At 41.1% G+C, this 19,282-nt stretch overlaps 2 protein-coding genes and 1 long non-coding RNA gene across 5 annotated transcripts in view; 2 read left to right on the plus strand and 1 right to left on the minus strand.

Moving 5' to 3' along the window:
- LOC139356419 (uncharacterized) overlaps nt 1–3,897 on the plus strand; it is an 81,572-nt gene extending 77,675 nt beyond the window's left edge. For both annotated transcript variants that reach the window (XR_011608272.1, XR_011608273.1), the window contains one exon: nt 3,081–3,897. This is a non-coding gene — a long non-coding RNA (uncharacterized lncRNA). The remainder of the gene's footprint in view (nt 1–3,080) is intronic.
- A 3,603-nt stretch (nt 3,898–7,500) lies between these two features.
- USP6NL-AS1 (USP6NL antisense RNA 1) lies at nt 7,501–9,895 on the minus strand. Its single transcript, XM_071068743.1, has 2 exons — nt 9,864–9,895; nt 7,501–9,672 (listed from the first exon to the last, which is right to left on the minus strand). Exons 1-2 carry the CDS (start codon nt 9,893–9,895, stop codon nt 8,754–8,756), a joined length of 951 nt encoding a protein of 316 aa, XP_070924844.1. The 3' UTR covers nt 7,501–8,753.
- The window catches only part of LOC105490603 (USP6 N-terminal like), a 159,329-nt gene continuing 149,035 nt past the window's right edge, over nt 8,989–19,282 (plus strand). Inside the window, exon 1 of one of the 2 annotated variants that reach the window (XM_011756397.3) lies at nt 8,989–9,009. The gene's annotated coding sequence lies outside the window, so the exon portion shown is untranslated. Of the gene's footprint in view, nt 9,010–9,066; nt 9,275–19,282 lie in introns of those variants that run through there. The other variant, XM_011756395.3, reaches the window with a different exon arrangement.

Below are 19,282 nucleotides of genomic sequence, written 5' to 3' on the forward strand. Positions count from 1 at the left end.
AGAAAACATAGGGGTAAATATCAATGACCTTGGATTTTACAATAGATCTTTAGATACGACACTAGAAGCACACAAAATTAAAAAAATAAAGATAAATTGGACTTCATCAAAATGGAAACTTCTGTACACCAAAGGACATGATCATAAAGTGAAAAGACAACCTAGAGAATGGGAGAAAATATTTGCAGATCATATATGTGATAAGTATCAGAATATGTAAAGAACTTTTACAACTCAACAAAGGAGACAAACAACCCACTTCAAAAATGGGTGAAGGACTTGAATAGACATTGCTCCAAAGAAGATATTCAAATGGCCAATAAACACATGAAAAGATGCACTTGGCGGGTGCCATGCCTCACACATTTAATCCCAGCACTTTGGGAGGCTGAGGTGGGCGGATCACAAGGTCAGGAGATCAAAACCATCCTGGCTAACACAGTGAAACCCCACCTCTACTAAAAATACAAAAAAATTAGCCAGGAGTGGTGGTGGGCGCCTGTAGTCCCAGCTATTCAGGAGGCTGAGGCAGAAGAATGGCATCAACCCAGGAGGTGGAGCTTGCAGTGAGCCAAGATCGTGCCACTGCACTCCAGCCTGGGCGATACAGCGAGACTCCGTCTCAAAAGAAAAGAAAAGAAAAGAAAAGAAAAGATGCCCAACATTACTAGTCATTAGGGAGATGCAAATCAAAACCACAAGGTACCACTTAACACTCACAAGGATGGCTCTAGTCACAAAAACAGAAAATAACAAGTGGTGGTGGGGAGGTGGAGAAATTGGAATGCTTGTGCACTGTTGGTGGGAATGTAAAATGGCACAGCACTGTGGAAACAGTTTGGCGCTTCCTCAACAAGTTGAACATAGAATTACCATATGATCCTGCAATTCCACTCTTCAACATATACCCAAAATGACTGGAAAACAGGTCCTCAAAAAAAAAAAAAAAAAATGTACACTCATGTTCCTAGCAGCGCTATTCACAGTAACCAAAGGGTGCACCCTCAACTGCCTGTCAACAGAAAAACAACTGTGCTGTATACAAACAATGGAATATTATTCAGCCATGTAAAGAAATGAAGTATGCATACAAGTTGTCATATGCATGAGCCGCGGAAATGTTATGCTCAGTGAAAGAAGACGGACACAAAAGGTCACATATTGTATGATTGCATTTATATGAAATATTCGAGGTAAATCCCCAAAGAGACAGAAAACAGTGAGGGTTGCCAGGAACTGAAAGATGGAAAATGGAGAATAACTCCTTAATGACTACGTGGTTTCTTTTTGGGGTGACGAAAATATTTTGGAACTAGATAGAGGTGGTGGTTATACAACATTATGAATGTACTAAATGCTACCGTATGGTTCACTTGAAAAACGGTTGATTTTATTTTATGTGAATTTCACCTTAATAACAGCAACAAAATCTTATGTGAATGAGTCATCAGGGGCAAGACATACTGATATACATTTAATGCTCTGCTATCAAATAATTTCAACAGCAAAATGAATAAATACTGATTCTCAGCTAAATTGCCAAAATTAAGATGGCAGAAAGCAGTGTTACCCAAAGCGTAAGACGTATTCTACTGATGGTAGATAAGATGGCAAAGGCTTTAAACAACCTTGCCTTACATAGTGAAGAATTTAATTTTTCAGAGATTTTATTCACCCTTTAGTTCTGGTGAATATATCAATGAGTCTCAGTTTGCAGTTAGGGTGTTCGCTGTTAGTACGAGTAACATCTCTAACACATGCTAATCGCACCTTTGAAGAAAGAGGAGCAGGCTTCAGGCGCAGAGCCCTTTACTAAACTGGTTTTAATATCACTGTTTGGCTTTCAGTGTGTTCATTTTTTCTTTTATCTTCCATTTATGCAGCAAAACAGTTTTGTGATTTGCATTATACTTTATGATGCAAAATTTCCTCTTCATTTACACAGAAATGTGAGTCAACTTAAAGAAAAACAATAAACAATAATATAAATGGTTATGAAGATTTGGAGGGGGAAAGTGGAACTCGAATGAGTAAATAGGACACACTGACATAAAAAAAAGTACACCCTAGATTTGAGGTATGAGGATCTAAGTCTCTTGCCAGTCTTGCAACTTTGAGCTACAGTTCCTGCCTACCTCACAGAGCTTTTATGGAAAGTGCTATACAAGTGTAAATTACTATTATTATGAAATGACTATTTGTTTAGGGTGTTATGTGTATCACAGAGGCTGGGAGCCCTGGAGCTGCATTTCCCAGAGTCTCCTCCCAGCACAGTTCTGATAAGGTTTAGTTGTGCTGGTGAGGTGCACTCAAGGATTTGAGAGCAGTTGTGACATGGAAAGTGATTGATTACCTGTCATTTATTGCAATCTCTGATCTCTGGGTACAGCAGCTTCCTGACATTGGGTCCACAGCTGATGTGGAATAACCTGAAATTAGTAGTGCTACCTTCTCAACTTTTGCCTATTCACTCCTTCCAAATACTCTGTATACATCTGATTCGCTATATCGAATATCTTCCTGTTGGTGATGCCTTGAGTAGTTTTTCTTTTTTCCTGGCTGAACTCTCATTTAAATATTATTTGTTTCATTGAATTTACAAAATACTGACATTTCTTCTGGGTCCATTGGCTCATTCTTGTAATCCTAGCACTTTGGGCGGCCAAAGTGGGAGGATTGCTTGAGGCCAGGAGTTTGAGACTAGCCTGAGCAATAAAGCAAGACCCAATTTCTCCAAAAAAAAAAAAAAAAAAAAAAAAAAAGCCAGGCATGGTGGCACACACCTGTACTCCTAGCTGCTTGGCAGGCTGAGGCAGGAGGATTGTTTGAGCCCAGGAGTTTGAGGTGGCAGTGAGCTTCAGTGTACTCCAGTCAGGGCAAAAGAGTAAGACCATGTCTCTAAAAGCAAAAACAAAAACAAAAACGAACAACTGACATTTTAATAATAATAATACAATAATAATGTTTGTTGAATGTTTACTAACTATTAGTTATTGCGCTAAGCATTTTATATGCATAATCTCATTTGGTTCTCATAAGAACCCTATGAAGTCATTTCTTTTACTCTCTGTATTTTGCAGAATAAACTGAGGTAGAGGGTTTTGCAACCAATCCAAGTGTCAGAGCTGGTAAGCCATAGATCCAGGATTTCAACTCAGGTGGTCTAACTCCAGAGACTGCTTGATTACTCTACACTCTACTGTCCTCCCTGTACAATAAAGTTCACTTCAGGTCTATGATAGAGTCTTCATTAGGTCTAAACCAGAAGTGTCTCAGATATCAGAAGTTTTGATTTTTAGAAGGGTGACACAGCACATGTACTGTGTACTGTTTACAGGTGTCATAAGTGGGATCTGTGCCAGCACCTTGTCATGAAACAAAGACTTCTGCAACAAAATGAGTGTTCATATTAAATACGATAAAGACCCTAAATAGCCAAAGGAAAGTTCTGTTGCTACCAAAAGAGTTTAGGTGCCCAATTTATGAAAAACACTTTTGGTTTTCAGAGTTTTGTGGATGAAGAATTGCGGACCTGTAATTTTCACGAAGTATAAACAAACAGAAAAGAAAAGCTAAGCATATACATACGCATGTATATATTCTCATCTATTGTCTCATTTTCATTGATTCTTTAGCCTGGCTACTTGTGACCACCACTTCTTTCCCCTTTTTAGCCAAAGTATGTGGGCAAGGACTTATTTCATATCGAAGTCAAATGCAGTTTCAAGTATATTTACTTTACAGACTCCAAGAGATGGAAGTCATTATGTTGTTTCACAAAGTGTTGACCCCACCTCAAAGAAAAGACTTAGACAAAAGTAGCAATTTAGTGGAAAAAAAATGCCCTTGAATACCCTAGGATCTGCTACAGTTCACTCCATTCTTCTATAACTTGACATTTTTATACATCACTTCTGTTAATTTTGATTAAATTATTTACTAAAGTTTTAGCTAAACCATGCTAAAGGCCTTAGCATTATATTTTTAATCAATGCATTCCAGTTGTCTGCAGGTGTGTGACAAACCACCCTGAGCTCAAAAGCCTCACACAGCAATTTATTATGACATTCATGGTTCCACGGGGTTGACTGGGCTCACCTGAGACATCCTCACTTGGGATTTCTCATGGGGTCACACAGCTGGGGCTTGAGGTATCTGAAGACTTAATTGTGCTGGACATTCAGGATGCCCAACAGCAGTGAATGCTGGTTGTTGGCTGAGGACTCAGCTGAGGTTGTCATCCAGACCATCTACATGTGGCTTCTCCATGTGACCTGGGCTTCTTTCAGTATGGCACCTGAGTTGCTGGAGCGAGTGCGCTAAGTATTTCAGAGGCCCAGGTGGAAGCCGCAAAACTTAGGATCTAGCCTTAGAAATCACTCAGCATCGCTTCCCCCACAATCTTGTGAAAAGTGAGTCACAGAGCTGGCCCAGACTCAAGAGGAGGGTGATGTAAAAGGGGGTGAATATTGGAAGGCACAGTTCACTGGGAGGCCATCCGTGAAAACTGTTGCCACACCATTTATAAAGACTTATGAGCACAAAGGTTTAAAGGTTAATTCAAAGGTCATATATACAGAGGCAAGAGTTTTATCCCTCTAAAACAGAGACAAAAATGCCATGAACTGCTACTTCATTTTTAAAGTATCTTATAATACTTTTTAGTACAACTCTGCTTGATTAGACTTAACAAAAAATAAATAAATGGCATGACGTCTAAGAGATGGCCAAATGGATGGTTGTAGAATGGTAACTGTAAGTTGAGCAGGCAGAAGAAATCCTCAAAAGCTGTAAAAACATATTGAGACACTTTTCAAACGATACAACATCATTACAGATTTCTGGCAAACCATGATGACTATTTTGGTATGTAATCAGGAACAGGGTGTCTTGTGAGCAAAAGAGCAGAGGAGATCACGAGAGGCAGCTCTTGTAGTTGAAAAGCAGTCAGTCCTTTTTTTTTTGAGTCACGGACCCCTTTGAGCATATGAAAAAAGTTAGGAACTTTCTGCTTAGAAAACATACATGCTTGCATATTTTTGTTCTTTCCTTCTTTCAGTCATTCTTTCCTCCCTCCTTCCTTCCTTCCTTCTTTTCCTCCCTTTCACCTTCCTTCCTTTCATTTTTTCTACAAATGTTTATAGGGAGCTAATTCTGTATTAGATACTGATCTGGACCAAGGAATAGAGAAGGGCAGAAGACAGATAAGTTTCCTAGTCTCTTGGAATGTACATTCTAAAGACAGGAGTCAGAAAGAAACTCAGCACACCAATAAATAATACAACCTCAGAGTTACAGGTAACAAACTGTGTTATTTACAATGTTACGGGGTTCACAGTTCTTCACAGGTTCCTCTTTTTCACACTGCAATCAATAACGTCTCTTTTAAACTAAAGGCTTTGGGCCAGGTGCGGTGGCTCATGCCTGTAATCCCAGCACTTTGGGAGGCCGAGGTGGATGAATCACCTGAGGTCAGGAGTTCAAGACCAGCCTAACCAACATAGTGAAACCCTGTCTCTACTAAAAATACAAAAAATTAGCCAGGCAGGATGGCGCACGCCTGTAGTCTCAACTACTTGGGAGGCTGAAACAGGAGAATCGCTTGAACTCAGAAAGGCGGAGGTTGCAATGAGCCCAGGTGGTGCCACTGCACTCCAGCCTGGGTGACAGAGCGAGACTCTATTAAAAAAAAACAAACAAAAACCCCCCAAAACCCCAAAAAGCTTTGTGTATGAGCAGTGTGGATGTGGCTATTGGTTACCCATTGCTTTTTCACTTATACACACATGTTGACTGATCTTTTTTTTTTAATCCATAAAGAATAGTTATATGCAGTGTCATTGGAGCTGACTTTTCTAGTCAATAGAAGAGCATTGGCTTCTCATGAGATTTCAGAAATTACCATGGCTGGTGAGCATGAATATGAGCATTGCAATGCTATCCACAGCCTTATTTAAAATAAAAAAAAATCCCTCCCTTAGGGAACTGCCTCTCTTTAAAAATTAAATGGATCAAATGGCCATGGATTGACATTTCAAAGTCTCAATTTACAGGAGACTCAAAGAACTGACCCTTTCATCCATATTTTGAAGATGACAGTGAAGGATATGGATAATTTGCTTTGGAGAATTTTTTCCTCCATGTTCTATGTTCGTATGTCCACACCACAAATTGTACTTCTGGCCTTAGTTATTATGGGAGCCTGTGGGGGATTTAAACCTGTACTTTTACCACTGGCAACATTTAAAATATTGTCATTAGCAAAACACATAACTTTTGCAAAAATGAAATGCAAATATCCATCTCTCTTATTCCATAATGATGGACGAGAGGTGGTCCTAACCTTTGGTATTGTGAAATATTTTAAATGGTAACACAAATCATTAGACCACATTTCTTTTTACTTTTTGGTACATTCCTGCTATACAGCTTTCACCCTCCCTTCAGTTGAAGGGTATTTTAATATCTGGCATGTCATGTTAGAGTAAATATAATCATGGAGTGAATATAATCTAGCTATAATTGTTTAGAGCAGGGATTGACGAAGTACAGGTAAGGTGACACTGTTGACACTTTGACTTGGGGAAAAAAATGGGGGTATTTCTGAACTGTAATAATACCATAGAGTCAGAGTGCTATTATGAAAATATAAAATTGAGACAGGGGTGCTCATAATGAAGTCCAAAACAGTGTTTTTAAAATTAGCCATATAATTTATGGAAAAAATGTATCCGAAATTTCCAGTTTATTTTGCCAAGTAAGCCTGGGGCCAGGGTTGTCCATCCAGAATCCCATTAACTCATTAACTAGTGACTTGGGGTTCTCATCCATGATGTTTGCAATCATGTCCCTTGACTGATGTCTTTTTTTTTTTTTTTTTTTTTTGAGACAGGGTCTCTTTCTGTCACTCAGGCTGGCGTGCAGGGGTACGATCTCAGCTCACTGTAGCCTCTGCCTCCCAGGTTCAAGTGATTCTCCCATCACAGCCTCCTGAGTAGCTGGGACTACAGGGACACATCACCATACCCAGCTAATTTTTGTATTTTTTGGTAGAGACGGGGTTTCACCATGTTGTCCAGGCTGGTCTTGAACTTCTGACCTCAAGTGATCTGCCCACCTTGGCCTCCCAAGATTGATGTCTCTTGAGCATCTCTGTGGTTCCAAGGTCTCCTTTAGTGATGGGAGACCACAATCATAGCAATTTCATTCAGTAGCATTTGCTAAGGACTTTTTATGTGCAAAGAAATCTGCTGGGTCCAGCAGGGGCTACAAAGAGATATGAGTGAGGGCTCTTTCCTATCAGGAATTGAGAATAGTCCAATCTAGGTGACTGCTAACCTGGGAGTCCTATAACTTTTGGAAAGTATTTGGTTGTTGAAAATAACTCTAGTCTGCTTTTAGCCCCTCAATTCATATATTAAATGAGTTATGCCATTTTTGTATCAGGATCATAAAAATAAATACTAGTCTTTACAAACACGCTTTAAATGAATGAAAGAAGCCCCAAAGGGAAGTATACCTTTGTATTTTCTTAAAGAGTATACACAGTCACGTGGTAACAACGTTTTGATCAACGATGGACTGCACATACAATGGTGGTCCCACAAGGTTATAATGGAGCTGAACAATTCCTATGACCTAGTGATGTCATAGCCACTGTAACATTATAGCCCAATGTGTTACCTTGTCTATGTTGAAATGCACAAATTCTTCCCATTGTGTTGCACTTGCCTACAGTACTCAGTATAGTCACATGCTGAACAGGTTTGTAGCCCAGGAGCGATAAGTCACACCTCATAGCCTAGGTGTGTAGGAGGCTTTACTATCTTGGTTTGTGTAAATGTACTCTATGATGTTCACACAATGACGAAATTGCCTAAGGATGAATTTCTCAGACTGTATTGCTGGGTATCCCTGTCGTTAAGATTACCACACTTGAGAGCTAGAAGGAGCCTTAGAGACCAACTAAAACCTAATCTAAGTCACAGTTTTTAGAGTTTGGGTGCTAGCAAAGGGCCTGTGACCCTGTCTCCTCCTTCCACCCCTCCTGTGAGATAACTGGGCACAGCATTCAGTTTCTTCGTGTCAGTTTTCACCAGCTGGAAAAGAGAGAGAAAAGGCACAGTGCAGGGTTGCCAGGTTCGGTAATTCTAGTTCCTGGAATCAAGGACAGGAAGCCTTTTAGTTACTTGCACACCCTAACTTTTCTAGCTTCGATTGAATCAATCATTTAACTGTCAGCTAATTACAGCTTTGGGAAGTTTACATCATGCATCTTTTTATGGCACCCCTTAATGGGAGGCTTTGGAGATTAAAACTCTTGACAATTTCCACGATGTAAAAAAGGAAAGTTGACCTACAGAAAGATGGGACAGTGATGAACATTTGAGAAGCTTGAAGCAGCAATGGGATCTACACAGTAGCCTACTTAAAGTAGTGCTGATGTGAACGCTTAGCCTAAGTTCCTGAAAAATGACAGCAGTGTGACCTGTGTCAGTAGCAATGGCACTTTATTGAGCAGATGATTGCTTTGCACTTACTACCAAGCACTCGCTTGTTCCAGGACAGCCCCATGAAGCAGGTCCTATTATCATTCCACTTTACAGATGAAGAAACTGAGGCACAGAGAAACGTCTCCAAGGGCTGACACCTGGTAAGCAGTTGAGTCAGAAATGAAAAAAAAAAAAAAAAGCCAGGCTGGCTCCGCAGACCATCCTGTCGCCCCCTACTCAGCTGACCTCCCTACGTCTGTGCTATCCTCTGACCTGCCGGCTGGGCACGCCAATGTCGCTCGTTTGCGTGCCTCGAAGTCCCGCTTTGGCTCCCGAGCTTCCAGCGCCCGCCTCCCGCCGAGGGGCTCCCGGCACCTGCAGTCCTAGGCGCGCGTCCCCGAGGCGGGCGGGAGCGCGCACGGCGGGAGCGCGGGAGCGGCGCGCACGTGCCGCCGGGAAGGGGCCGCGCCAAGATGGCGGCGGCCGCGGCCGCTGTGGTGACGGTTGGCGGCGGCCGGTGAGGCGGGCGGGGCCGGCGACGCGGAGGCGGGGTCCCGGGCGAGCCGCCCTGGGAGGCGGGGGCCGTTTCCATAGCGGCGGCAGGAGGTGTCGCGCCGGGGAACTTCCTGGTTCCCGGGCTCGGCTTCGCCGGGATCCTCTTGGAAGGGAAACAATGGGGCGGAGGGCACTGCGGTAGCCGCCGCCGCGCTGGACCTGCTCGGCCGCCCGGGACCTCCCGCTCTGCCCGCTGCCTACAGCCTCGCAGTCGGGACCGTACTGAGGTAACTTCCATTCCTCAGCTCCCGCCGCGAGGGGCTGGCGGCGGCGGCGGGCTCCGCGGGCGTCCTCCCGGGGCCGGGACTCGGAGTTGGCCCCGGAGAGCCGGACGCCGCCATTCCCGGCCCCGGGAGGAGGGGACGCGGCTGCGGTTCGCGGCTCGGCCCTGGGGGGCGGCTCGGGCACAGTGCGGGGGCTGCCCGTGTGTCCTTGCGCCCGGAGCGTGGGGTCCGCGGGGCGATGGGCGGGCTGGGGGCGCCGCGCGGGGTGTGGGGCGGCCCGGGGGTGGAACCCGGCGACGGCCTCCCAGAGCGAGCCGCGGTCCCGGCCAGGCGCGTCTCCCTCGCAAGTTTCGGTCGCGTCTCCCGAGCCCCAGTGGGCAGGACCCGAGCAAACTTCGTGCCTTTAAATAACTGCCTTGATGCCGCGGAACTTTGTTTGGACCAGGCGAGGGGAGGATGGGGCGAATGAGGGATTTGTAAGTCTTGAAAATCCGTGCGCCTTTGCAGAGTTTGCAAAATAGTTTGGCGCTCACAACCCTAGGCTGGTGCGGCATTTGTAATGAGTGAGAACGGTTCTTCGCAGGTGTTTTACTGCCAGAAAATGCGGGAAGCGTGTGAATCCATGGGTGCACGTTTCTGTAATTTGAAAATGTTGTTTTTCCCCACCCCCCACCCTTATCCCTTTCTTTCCCGACATTTAATCCGCAGATAGATGCTTTTTAGACAGTAGACTTCAGCTTGCTTCCTTTGGACTGGGAAGGCTTGTTGAACTGGGGCCATACCCAGTCATTGGAAATAATGCGAGACGAATGGAAAAAAAAAGTGAGGACGCCGTCTTAAGTATGGTTGCTTGTTGGAAGAAAATGGTTTCAATCCTATATTAATCCTTTTATAAAAATAATTACATCTTTGGGATATTTAATATTTCATAGCTTAGGAAAGTTACACAGAACTTTAGAGATCACCCCGGCCAACTCCCTCCCATATTGAGTCTCTGGGAAGTTCCTTCAGGGGGAAGTCAGTGTTCTTTTTTCTTTCCTGAAGTCATCTTAATAGGAATAAATTAGCCAACAGCAAGTGAACAGTGGTTTATTTGCTTTTATTTCTGGTTCAGTCAGACCCTAAAATTAACAAAAATATTTCCTGGCTTGCCATTCTTTTATAACAACATTTGTAAACATAGTGTAGTTCATTACTTAAAATGGATGTTGATGCCATGTTGTATTCTACATAGGCAATTACAATATGTCCAAATAGAAAAAAAAAAACCCACTAGTAAAAGTATAAGTTAACTTTTAAAGGAAGAAATCCTAAAAGCAAGTACAAGTATCCTTAGTTAACAGAAATTCCTTTGCTGATTATATATATATAAAAATAATTAATGAGTTGTTGCAAAGGCACTCAAAGAAACATCGTTTGCCAAATATTAAGAATTTGAGTCCTGAGCCTCAGTTTTGGTGCCTACTTAGTTTTTAGCTATGCAACCAGACTTTCTGTTGTACTTGTTTCTGGTAAGACTAGTCCATTACCGGTTTTAATAGTGTTTTGACATGCAAATAGCTCGTACTGGGGACTGACTTTGGTTAAACAAGCCAGTAAGTAGAAGTCTCAGATTTGGCACTGTTAGTTTTGTTTAATCATCTTCTAGCATTATAGGGAACCAAGAGAACTACCCACCCCAGCAGATCCAACCTGAGTCTCCAATGCCAAGCAAGGGTTGCCTTGGTCCATCTTTGCCACGGTGTGCACATCTGTTTCAAGTTCTTGTTACATTTTGTAGCTAGCTAAGATGGGTGAAAAAGAGGCCAATGAGTTCAAGCTAGTAGCAAATTGAAAACAAACAAAATTACTCTGATTGGAAAGTGTGTTTTCCAATGTTAATGTAGTAGAATGTAGGAATGTTAATGTAGTAGAATAGGATAGCTTTGGGAATTGCTACTTCAGGTAGAGAGAAGGAGACAAATGATTACAATTCTGGTTTATATTCACAGTTTCACTGTAACGATTTTTTTTTTTTTAACCATTCTTACTTTGTAACTAGTGCAATGCAGACCTCTAATTACCAGAAAGTTATGGTTTGTTTCTTCAGTGTGATTTTCGGAAAGCATAGACTGGCGGGTTGCAGTGGCTCATGCCTGTAATCTCAGCACTTTGGGAGGCCGAGGCGGGTGGATCATTTGAGGTCAGGAGTTCAAGACCAACCTGGCCAACATGCTGAAACCCCCGTTTCTACTAAAAATACAAAAATTAGCTGGGCGGTAGTGGTGCATGACTGTATTTCCAGCTACCTGGGGGCTGAGACAGGAGAATCCTTTGAGCCTGGGAGGCAGATGTTGCAGTGATTGGAGATCGCTTCACTGCACTCCAGCTTGGGTGACAGAGTGAGACTCTGTCTCAAAAAAAAGAAAAAAAAAAAAAAAGCATTGTTCATTGTCAGATATGATTCATTATATTGAGAGACTCATTTTTCCCCTAAAAGATGACACCTGTATTTACAGTGGAAGTCACTGTAAGAATAATAATTGGAAAGAAATCCAACTTGTAGCCCACGTCCATATAGCACATGAGATTTAAGCACGGAAATTGGAGCCACAGAGACTTGTATTCTCAGCTGGTCTATGCCAGTTTCAGGTTGTATCACCTCATGCAAATGACTGAATTTTTAAAAGCTCGTTTCTTTGTAAAATTGGGAAGGATCGTAAATTCAAACGTGATTATTCAACCATTATTTTTTGAGTGCCTTCTGTGTACCCCAGGACTTTGTGTTAGGTACTTCGTTTTCAACACGTGGGATGAGTCCTTGGTGTGAAGTACAGGGAGCTATAAAACCCATATCTAGGGAACCTGACTTGGTTTTGAGGGAGTCAGGGCAAGTTCCCTGAGGAAGTGACTTGTAAGACCTGAAGATGAGGAGGAGATAGCTGGCCGAAAAAAAGAGGTGGGTGTGTGGGAGGCTTTGAGGGTGAGAGAAGAACTTGCTCACAGTCTCTGAAGAGATTGGGAAGGTTAAATAAGATGCTTCTGTATGAGTTCCCTCCATAGCCCATGAGCAGTCACTGTTGGTTATGTAGAGAAGGCTCTTGGCACTGTTCTTGGATCATCTGAATGAAGCAGCTCAGCTTTGTTCCATAGCCATTAGAGAAGGGGAGTCCTACTTGTCTGTGTCCATACCAGACCTGCAAGTGACTCTTGACACACTTTGATGTCCACTTTGTAACTCTGCATTGGATTACTTGTTAGTTTCGATAGCTGTAAGACTGGGATTAAATGTTAAATGAAATATTCTTTGATTTACTTACAGATATGCTTTGTAATATCAGGATAGTCTTGGTTTCCTTTTGATTCCATTTTCTCTTTGAAGAGCTTGGACCACCTCTCACAAAACTGTGTAGCAATCTACCCTAAAATACAAATCTTCAGTAAGTGGCAGGTAGTTTTCATTTGCCTACAGAAAGATCAAGAGTTACTCTGGAGTTTCATATGCTGGTTTTAAGTGTTCTTAGCTCTAAAGAGATTATTTAGTTATTCTGTGATAGAGGTACACATTGCACCTGGGTCTTGCTGACATGAGTGTAGAAAAACTTACAGTTTTATCCTGGAATTTTCCTTTCATTGAGTCAGCCAGTGAATTAAAAATTTAAAGTAACATTTTAGGCCGGGCGCGGTGGCTCAAGCCTGTAATCCCAGCACTTTGGGAGGCCGAGACGGGCGGATCACGAGGTCAGGAGATCGAGACCATCCTGGCTAACACAATGAAACCCCATCTCCACTAAAAATACAAAAAAATTAGCCGGGCGTGGTGGCGGCGCCTGTAGTCCCAGCTACTCGGGAGGCTGAGGCAGGAGAATGGCGCGAACCCGGGAGGCGGAGCTTGCAGTGAGCCGAGATCGCGCCACTGCACTCCAGCCTGGGCGACAGAGCGAGACTCCGCCTCAAGAAAAAAAAAAAAAAAAAAAAAAGTAACATTTTAGATGAACTAAATGAAAGAATATTATTTTTGATCTTCTTAATGTATTAGTTTTGCTGTTAGTAATGTTATGTAGATCAGTGATGGCAAATTATTATTATTATTATTATTTTTTTTTTTCCTTTTCCTGAGACAGGTCTCACCCTGTCACCCAGGTTGGCCTGCAGTAGAGCAGTGTCAGCTCACTGCAGCCTTCGCTTTCCAGGCTCAAGCAATTCTCCCACCTCAGCCTCCCAAGTAACTGGGACTACAGGCATGTGCCACCATGCCCAGCTAATTTCTGTATTTTTTTGGTAGAGATGAGGTTTCTCCATGTTGCCCAGGCTGGTCTTGAATTCCTAGGCTCAAGCGGTCCTCCTGCCTCAGCCTCCCAAAATGCTGGGATTGCAGTTGTGAGCTGCTTTGCCTGGCTAATATTTTATTACAGAATTAATGCAATATTTGTAAGTCAGTTGGCTCTAGGTTTTTTGTTCTTGTTTCTTTTTGTTTGGTTTTTGGACATTTAATGTCCGTCCACTCGCATATCTGTGGTAAGATAAGGTAAGGTGAAATAAGATTTTGAAGTCAGTCACAATGGAAAAAAAATTGAATAGATGTGCAGGCTAAAATTTATAAAAGTTAGGTATCTATGTATGAGCTAGATGTTTTTTGTGTATTTCCCTGTTGCCCATATTAAAAATTAATGAATTGGCCTATAATAACCCTTTATTGACAAGAGTACTTAAAAATTAATTTTGGCCAGGTTTGATAGCTCACTCCTATAATCCCAGCACTTTGGAGGCCCAGGTGGGTAGATCACATGAGGCCAGGAGTTTGAGGCCAGCCTGGCCAACTTGGTGAAACCCCATATCTACCAGAAATACAAAAATTAGCGGGGCATGGTGGTATACGCCTGTGGTCCCAGCTACTTGGGAGGCTGAGACACAAGAATCACTTGAACTCGGGAAGCGGAGGTTGCACTGAGCTAAGATCGCACCACTGCACTCCAGCCTGGCAACGGAGCAAACTCCGTGTCAAAAAAAAAAAAATTAATTTCAAAATCTATTTGTCTTCACCTCTTGTTCATTTTTAATTTTTTAGCTTTATTTTGAATTGATTTCTTAAAAATAAGTTTTCTGTTTTTTCATTTTTTAGCTTGGGATTACATATTCTTGTACTATTCCTTTAGTGTTTACTTAAATTTCAGTATATATTCTTGATTTATCGAAGTGTAATGTTGAGACTTTCACCCTTTTTCTAGATAATGCAATAAATAATGCCAGACCTTTAAAAACATTTACATTCAATTTCCTTTCTTATTTCATTATTGCCTTGTTTTAAGATGCATGCGTATTTTAAACCCCACAGATGTATTTCTGTTGTTTTATGCTGTTATTATTTAATTAGACTTACTGCATTTCATTTTCCTCATTTTTTCTTACATTACCTGACCTTCCATCTGGAATAATTATCTTTCTGCCTAAATATACCATTTAGTATTTCTTCAGAGTGGATCTAGTATTGACAAGTTTTCTAACTTGTTTGTTTGAGAGTATCTTTATTTCACCTACATTCTTGAAAGATATATTTTGCTGGATATAGAATTCTAGATAAGTTTTGTGGAGAGATTCTTTAATATTTTGGCTTGTTTCTATTCAGAAGTCAGCTGCAGTTTATTCCTTCTTTGTTGGTCATTTGTTTCTCAGGCTGTTTTTATGGTTTTCATTTTGTCTTTGGCTTTTAGATGATTGTCTGTCTCTTTCTGTTTCTATTTTCCTCCTCCTCTCCCTCTTGCACCATTTCTTGTTTGGGGTATATAGGGCATTTTCATACTGTGACTTGATGTCTTTCGTCAGTTTTGGCAAGTTCTCAGCCACTCTCTCTTCAGATGCTGCTTTTCCCTATTCTCTTGCTTAATCTTTCTGGGAGCTCAGTTACACAACGTTAGATTTTCTCCCTGAATCCTCTGTGTATTTTGCCTCTCTGGTGTTTTTTTCATCTTTTTGTATCTTTTTTGTCCTGAATATTTTCTTCAGGCTACCTTCCAGAACTAAGTTAGTCTTCATTTCTAATCTGTTCTTCCATGGGTTTTAATCTGTATTCCCTGGGTTTTAAATTTTCGTTATTAGATTTTTTATTTTTATTTAGACTTTCAATTTAGTTATTTTTCAGATATGCTTTGCCACCTTTCTAGTTTCTAGTTCCCTATCAGAAGTTTTAGATTTTGCATATATTTCTTTGGATGCAGTAAGCATAGTGACTATACCCCAGAGTGCTATAACATTTTTATGGTCTCTTTTATTTCTCAAGGAGTTTCATCTCCTTGTATGCCTGCATATCTTTGATTGTGTGCTGGTCATTGTGTTTGAAAAAGTGTTTATAGCAGTCATTATAGGTTAGGCAAGGATTTTTTTCATTGCTTTTGCCAGACACTTGGGATCACTTTTATTTAAATAAAAAGTCGAGAGTCTATGCAAGAATTGGTTTAGTTGTAATCCCAGCACTTTGGGAGGCTGAGACAGGCAGATCACGAGGTCAGGAGATCGAGACCATCCTGGCTAACACAGTGAAACCCCGTCTCTACTAAAAAATACAAAAAAATAGCCGGGCGTGATGGCGGGCACCTGTAGTCCCAGCTACTCGGGAGGCTGAGGCAGGAGAATGGCACAAACCCGGGAGGCGGAGCTTGCAGTGAGCTGAGATCTGGCCACTGCACTCCAGCCTGGCGGACAGTGCGAGACTCTGTCTCAAAAAAAAAAAAAAAAAAAGAATTGGTTTTCTTTCTCATGGGATTCAGTTTTTTGCTTATTCTGAAGCAGAGATGGCTCCCTTGGTGGATCTTGTACTCTGACATTTTGTCTTCCTAGCCTTCAAGGCTGCCAAAGTGCGGTTTAGACTCTTAGGCACCTCTTTGATTAGGCAAACATTTACCTAAAGAAGCCCGAAGGTGCCTTGCTTTCTATTTCAGATTTCTGTCTTTTCTTTGGATGGTGGCTGGTAATTTCTCACTGTCTTGTTATCTTCCTCCTTTTATTAAATAAGGAATACAAATATAATGTACACTAATTTTAAATGTATACTCTGAAGAATTTTTATAAATGTAATTGACTGTGTAATCACTCACATAATATGCAGTAGTCCTCCTTATCTGCAGTTTCACTTTCCTTGGTTTCAGTTACTGCAGTATAGTATGAGAAGATATTTTGAGAGACAGAGAGACTACCTTTTATTACAGCATATTATTATTTATTTTATTTTATTTTTTTGAGATGGAGTTTCACTCTTGTTGCCCAGGCTGGAGTGCAATGGCACAATCTCGGCTCACCACAAGCTCCGCCTCCCAGGTTCAAGCAATTCTCCTGCCTCAGCCGCCCTAGTAGCTGGGATTATAGGCATGTGCCACCATGCCCAGGTAATTTTGTATTTTTTTAGTAGAGACGGGGTTTCTCCATGTTGGTCAGGCTGGTCTCAAACTCCCGACCTCAGGTGATCCACCTGCCTCGGCCTCCCAAAGGGCTGGGATTACAGGCGTGAGCCACCGCACCTGGCTACAACGTATTATTATAATTGTTTTATTTTATAAGTTATTATTTATCTCTTAGGTAGAAGGGTCTGATTATGAAGCAGTACATGAATTTTTAAAGCAGAATTTTAGAATACGTTTTCAAAGTAGTGCTGAGATTCTGTTGCTCTAATTGCTGAAGATAAATTTCTGGAATTTTTTTAGACATGGTTTTTTGGAGATACTGAGTTATATGCCTTATCAATTTATATCATGTTTTGATCCAGTGTTTTATTATTATCAGTTTGAATTCTGAGCTCATTCACCAGACTTGCTTGGGAAACATTTTGTCTGACTACTACAAAAAAGTTTTTTCCTCCAAGAGTTGATGATTTGCCCTCAGTGAGGGCTTGCCAAAAGAAGGCCATCCAGATTCTCCCCTGAAACTGAGGAGTTACCTCTGACTACTTCACTGTCAGTAATCACTTTGACATTCTTTTAAGTGATAGTTGGATCTGCTCCATTAAAAAATACATATAACCAACATTTTATACCAGCTTGTTTTAGCTGGTTTACTGTAATGATTTAGGTTGATCTTACTTATACCGCTAAGGAAATTAGAATCTGAGTTACCCATTGAATTAAAATTAGTTTTAAGATAATAAATCATACAGTGCTAGAAAGAGAACTTAAAAATTGTGTTTCAGTTTTCTTATTTTATGAGACCAAAAATGGATCAGTACGAACATGTGTGAACCAATTAAGATATTTAGTTTACCAGCACACTCTTTATGCATAATTCCACAGCAACTCTGAGTGGTAGGTAGGCTGAAAATTTTAACTCATTTTACACACAAAGAAACTGAGGGTCAGAGAAGTGAAGTGACTTGGTCTGAATTCCTAGAGCTGGTTAATGGCAGAGTTGTAACACATTTACATTGAGGACTTCCTAGGTGTTGAGTGATTTCCCTGCAAGGCATAGTCCACCATTGTATTGCTGAATTCCAGTTTTATTGACATCCTACAGGAATTTTCCTCTCTTCACCTGTGTGTATTTACACCTCTTGGTCCATGAGTTTTCCCATTTTCACTCAGCACAGGGCCTTTGAATGAGCTATAGCCTTGGCCGTCACTCTGGTTACGCTTAGAACTTTTATTCTGAATATGTTCTGTTAGCTGCAGATAGCTGGAACCAAGCTTGTCTTGATTGTTTTATCCCAAGGCCCTTGAGCAGTTTTTGCATGTTGCGGAGCTGAATTAATATCTGTTAAATGAATAGATGAATATATTCTTGTATTTAGAATCCAATTAGATATAGATTTTTGAGGATAGGGCCTGGAATTATTTACTCTTTATAATTCTTCATGGTGTCTGCTATAGTGCTTATTGTTATGGTTGGCAGTCTGGAATTTTTAACTGACTTTTAAAATGATGTCGGACTCCTGAAAACCAGATATATTGTATCCTTCATTTTAACTTTTATCTGTAGAGCGCAGGCATTATGTGCAGTTCTGATATGATGTGTCAAGTACATTAGGCACATATACCATGTAAACAAATTATAGGTCATTTTCGAAAGGCCCTGACTCGGATAGAAGTAGGGAAGACTTTGAATGGACATTTGTTTTCCTAAATACCTGGAAGTTGTCATGTTGACCAGTATAAACCTAATAGAATTTGATAAGTCTGTCTGGAAACCTACCTGTGGAAGGGGAAATTTGACCTCATTCTTATCTCATGACTCATTAACATACAAGTGTAAAGAAACTGATGAAACCAAATGATTGCTCATTTTGCTCTTAGGCCCATCTCATTCTTTGATCTTATTAGCAGGAAGTACTTTGTTGATTTAGTGAGTAGGATAAACAAACCTCCTTTCTCTCCAGCAATGACAGAAGATTTGCTTTACTTCTGTGCAGAGAAAATACTTAAAGCTGTAGAAATGTGAGGTTGTGTTTAACGGGGTTGCAGCAAGAGCATTCTTCAGGGAAAGCATAAAAACTGTGAAAGTACAGTGTTGAGACTTTCTCTCTTAGTGAATAATGACTTTAATATTAACTGAAGTCCTTTCTAATGAGAAGATATGACAGGTTGAGTATCCCTTACCTGAAATGCTTGGCACCAGAAGCAATGTGTAATGGGACACACATTACATATGTGTATATCTCTTAACAACATATTGTTAATTTTACATATTTTGGACAGTTATATAAGTGGTATCTTTACGTGTGTATATATATGTGTGTACAGTATATATAAGTATATGTCAATACTTGTGATATTTGTTGATGTGCATACCCATGGTTCATTCATTTCACCGCTTCATAATACTTGATTGTATAAACATGGTATCATTACCTACCCTTTTGTTGATGGAAATTTCGTTTTTCTTGCTATTATGAATAGCATTGCTATAAACATTTTCCAGTATATATCTTAGCACACATGAAAGACTTTCTGTAGCCACATATCTCTCCTTTGGTTAGTGTTTGCCTGATAAGCCTTTTTTTTTTTTTTGAGATGGAATCTTGCTCTGTCGCCCAGGCTGGAGTGCAGTGGCGTG

Source organism: Macaca nemestrina, chromosome 9, assembly GCF_043159975.1.
Source record: "Macaca nemestrina isolate mMacNem1 chromosome 9, mMacNem.hap1, whole genome shotgun sequence".
In the NCBI taxonomy this organism is placed as follows: domain Eukaryota; kingdom Metazoa; phylum Chordata; class Mammalia; order Primates; family Cercopithecidae; genus Macaca; species Macaca nemestrina.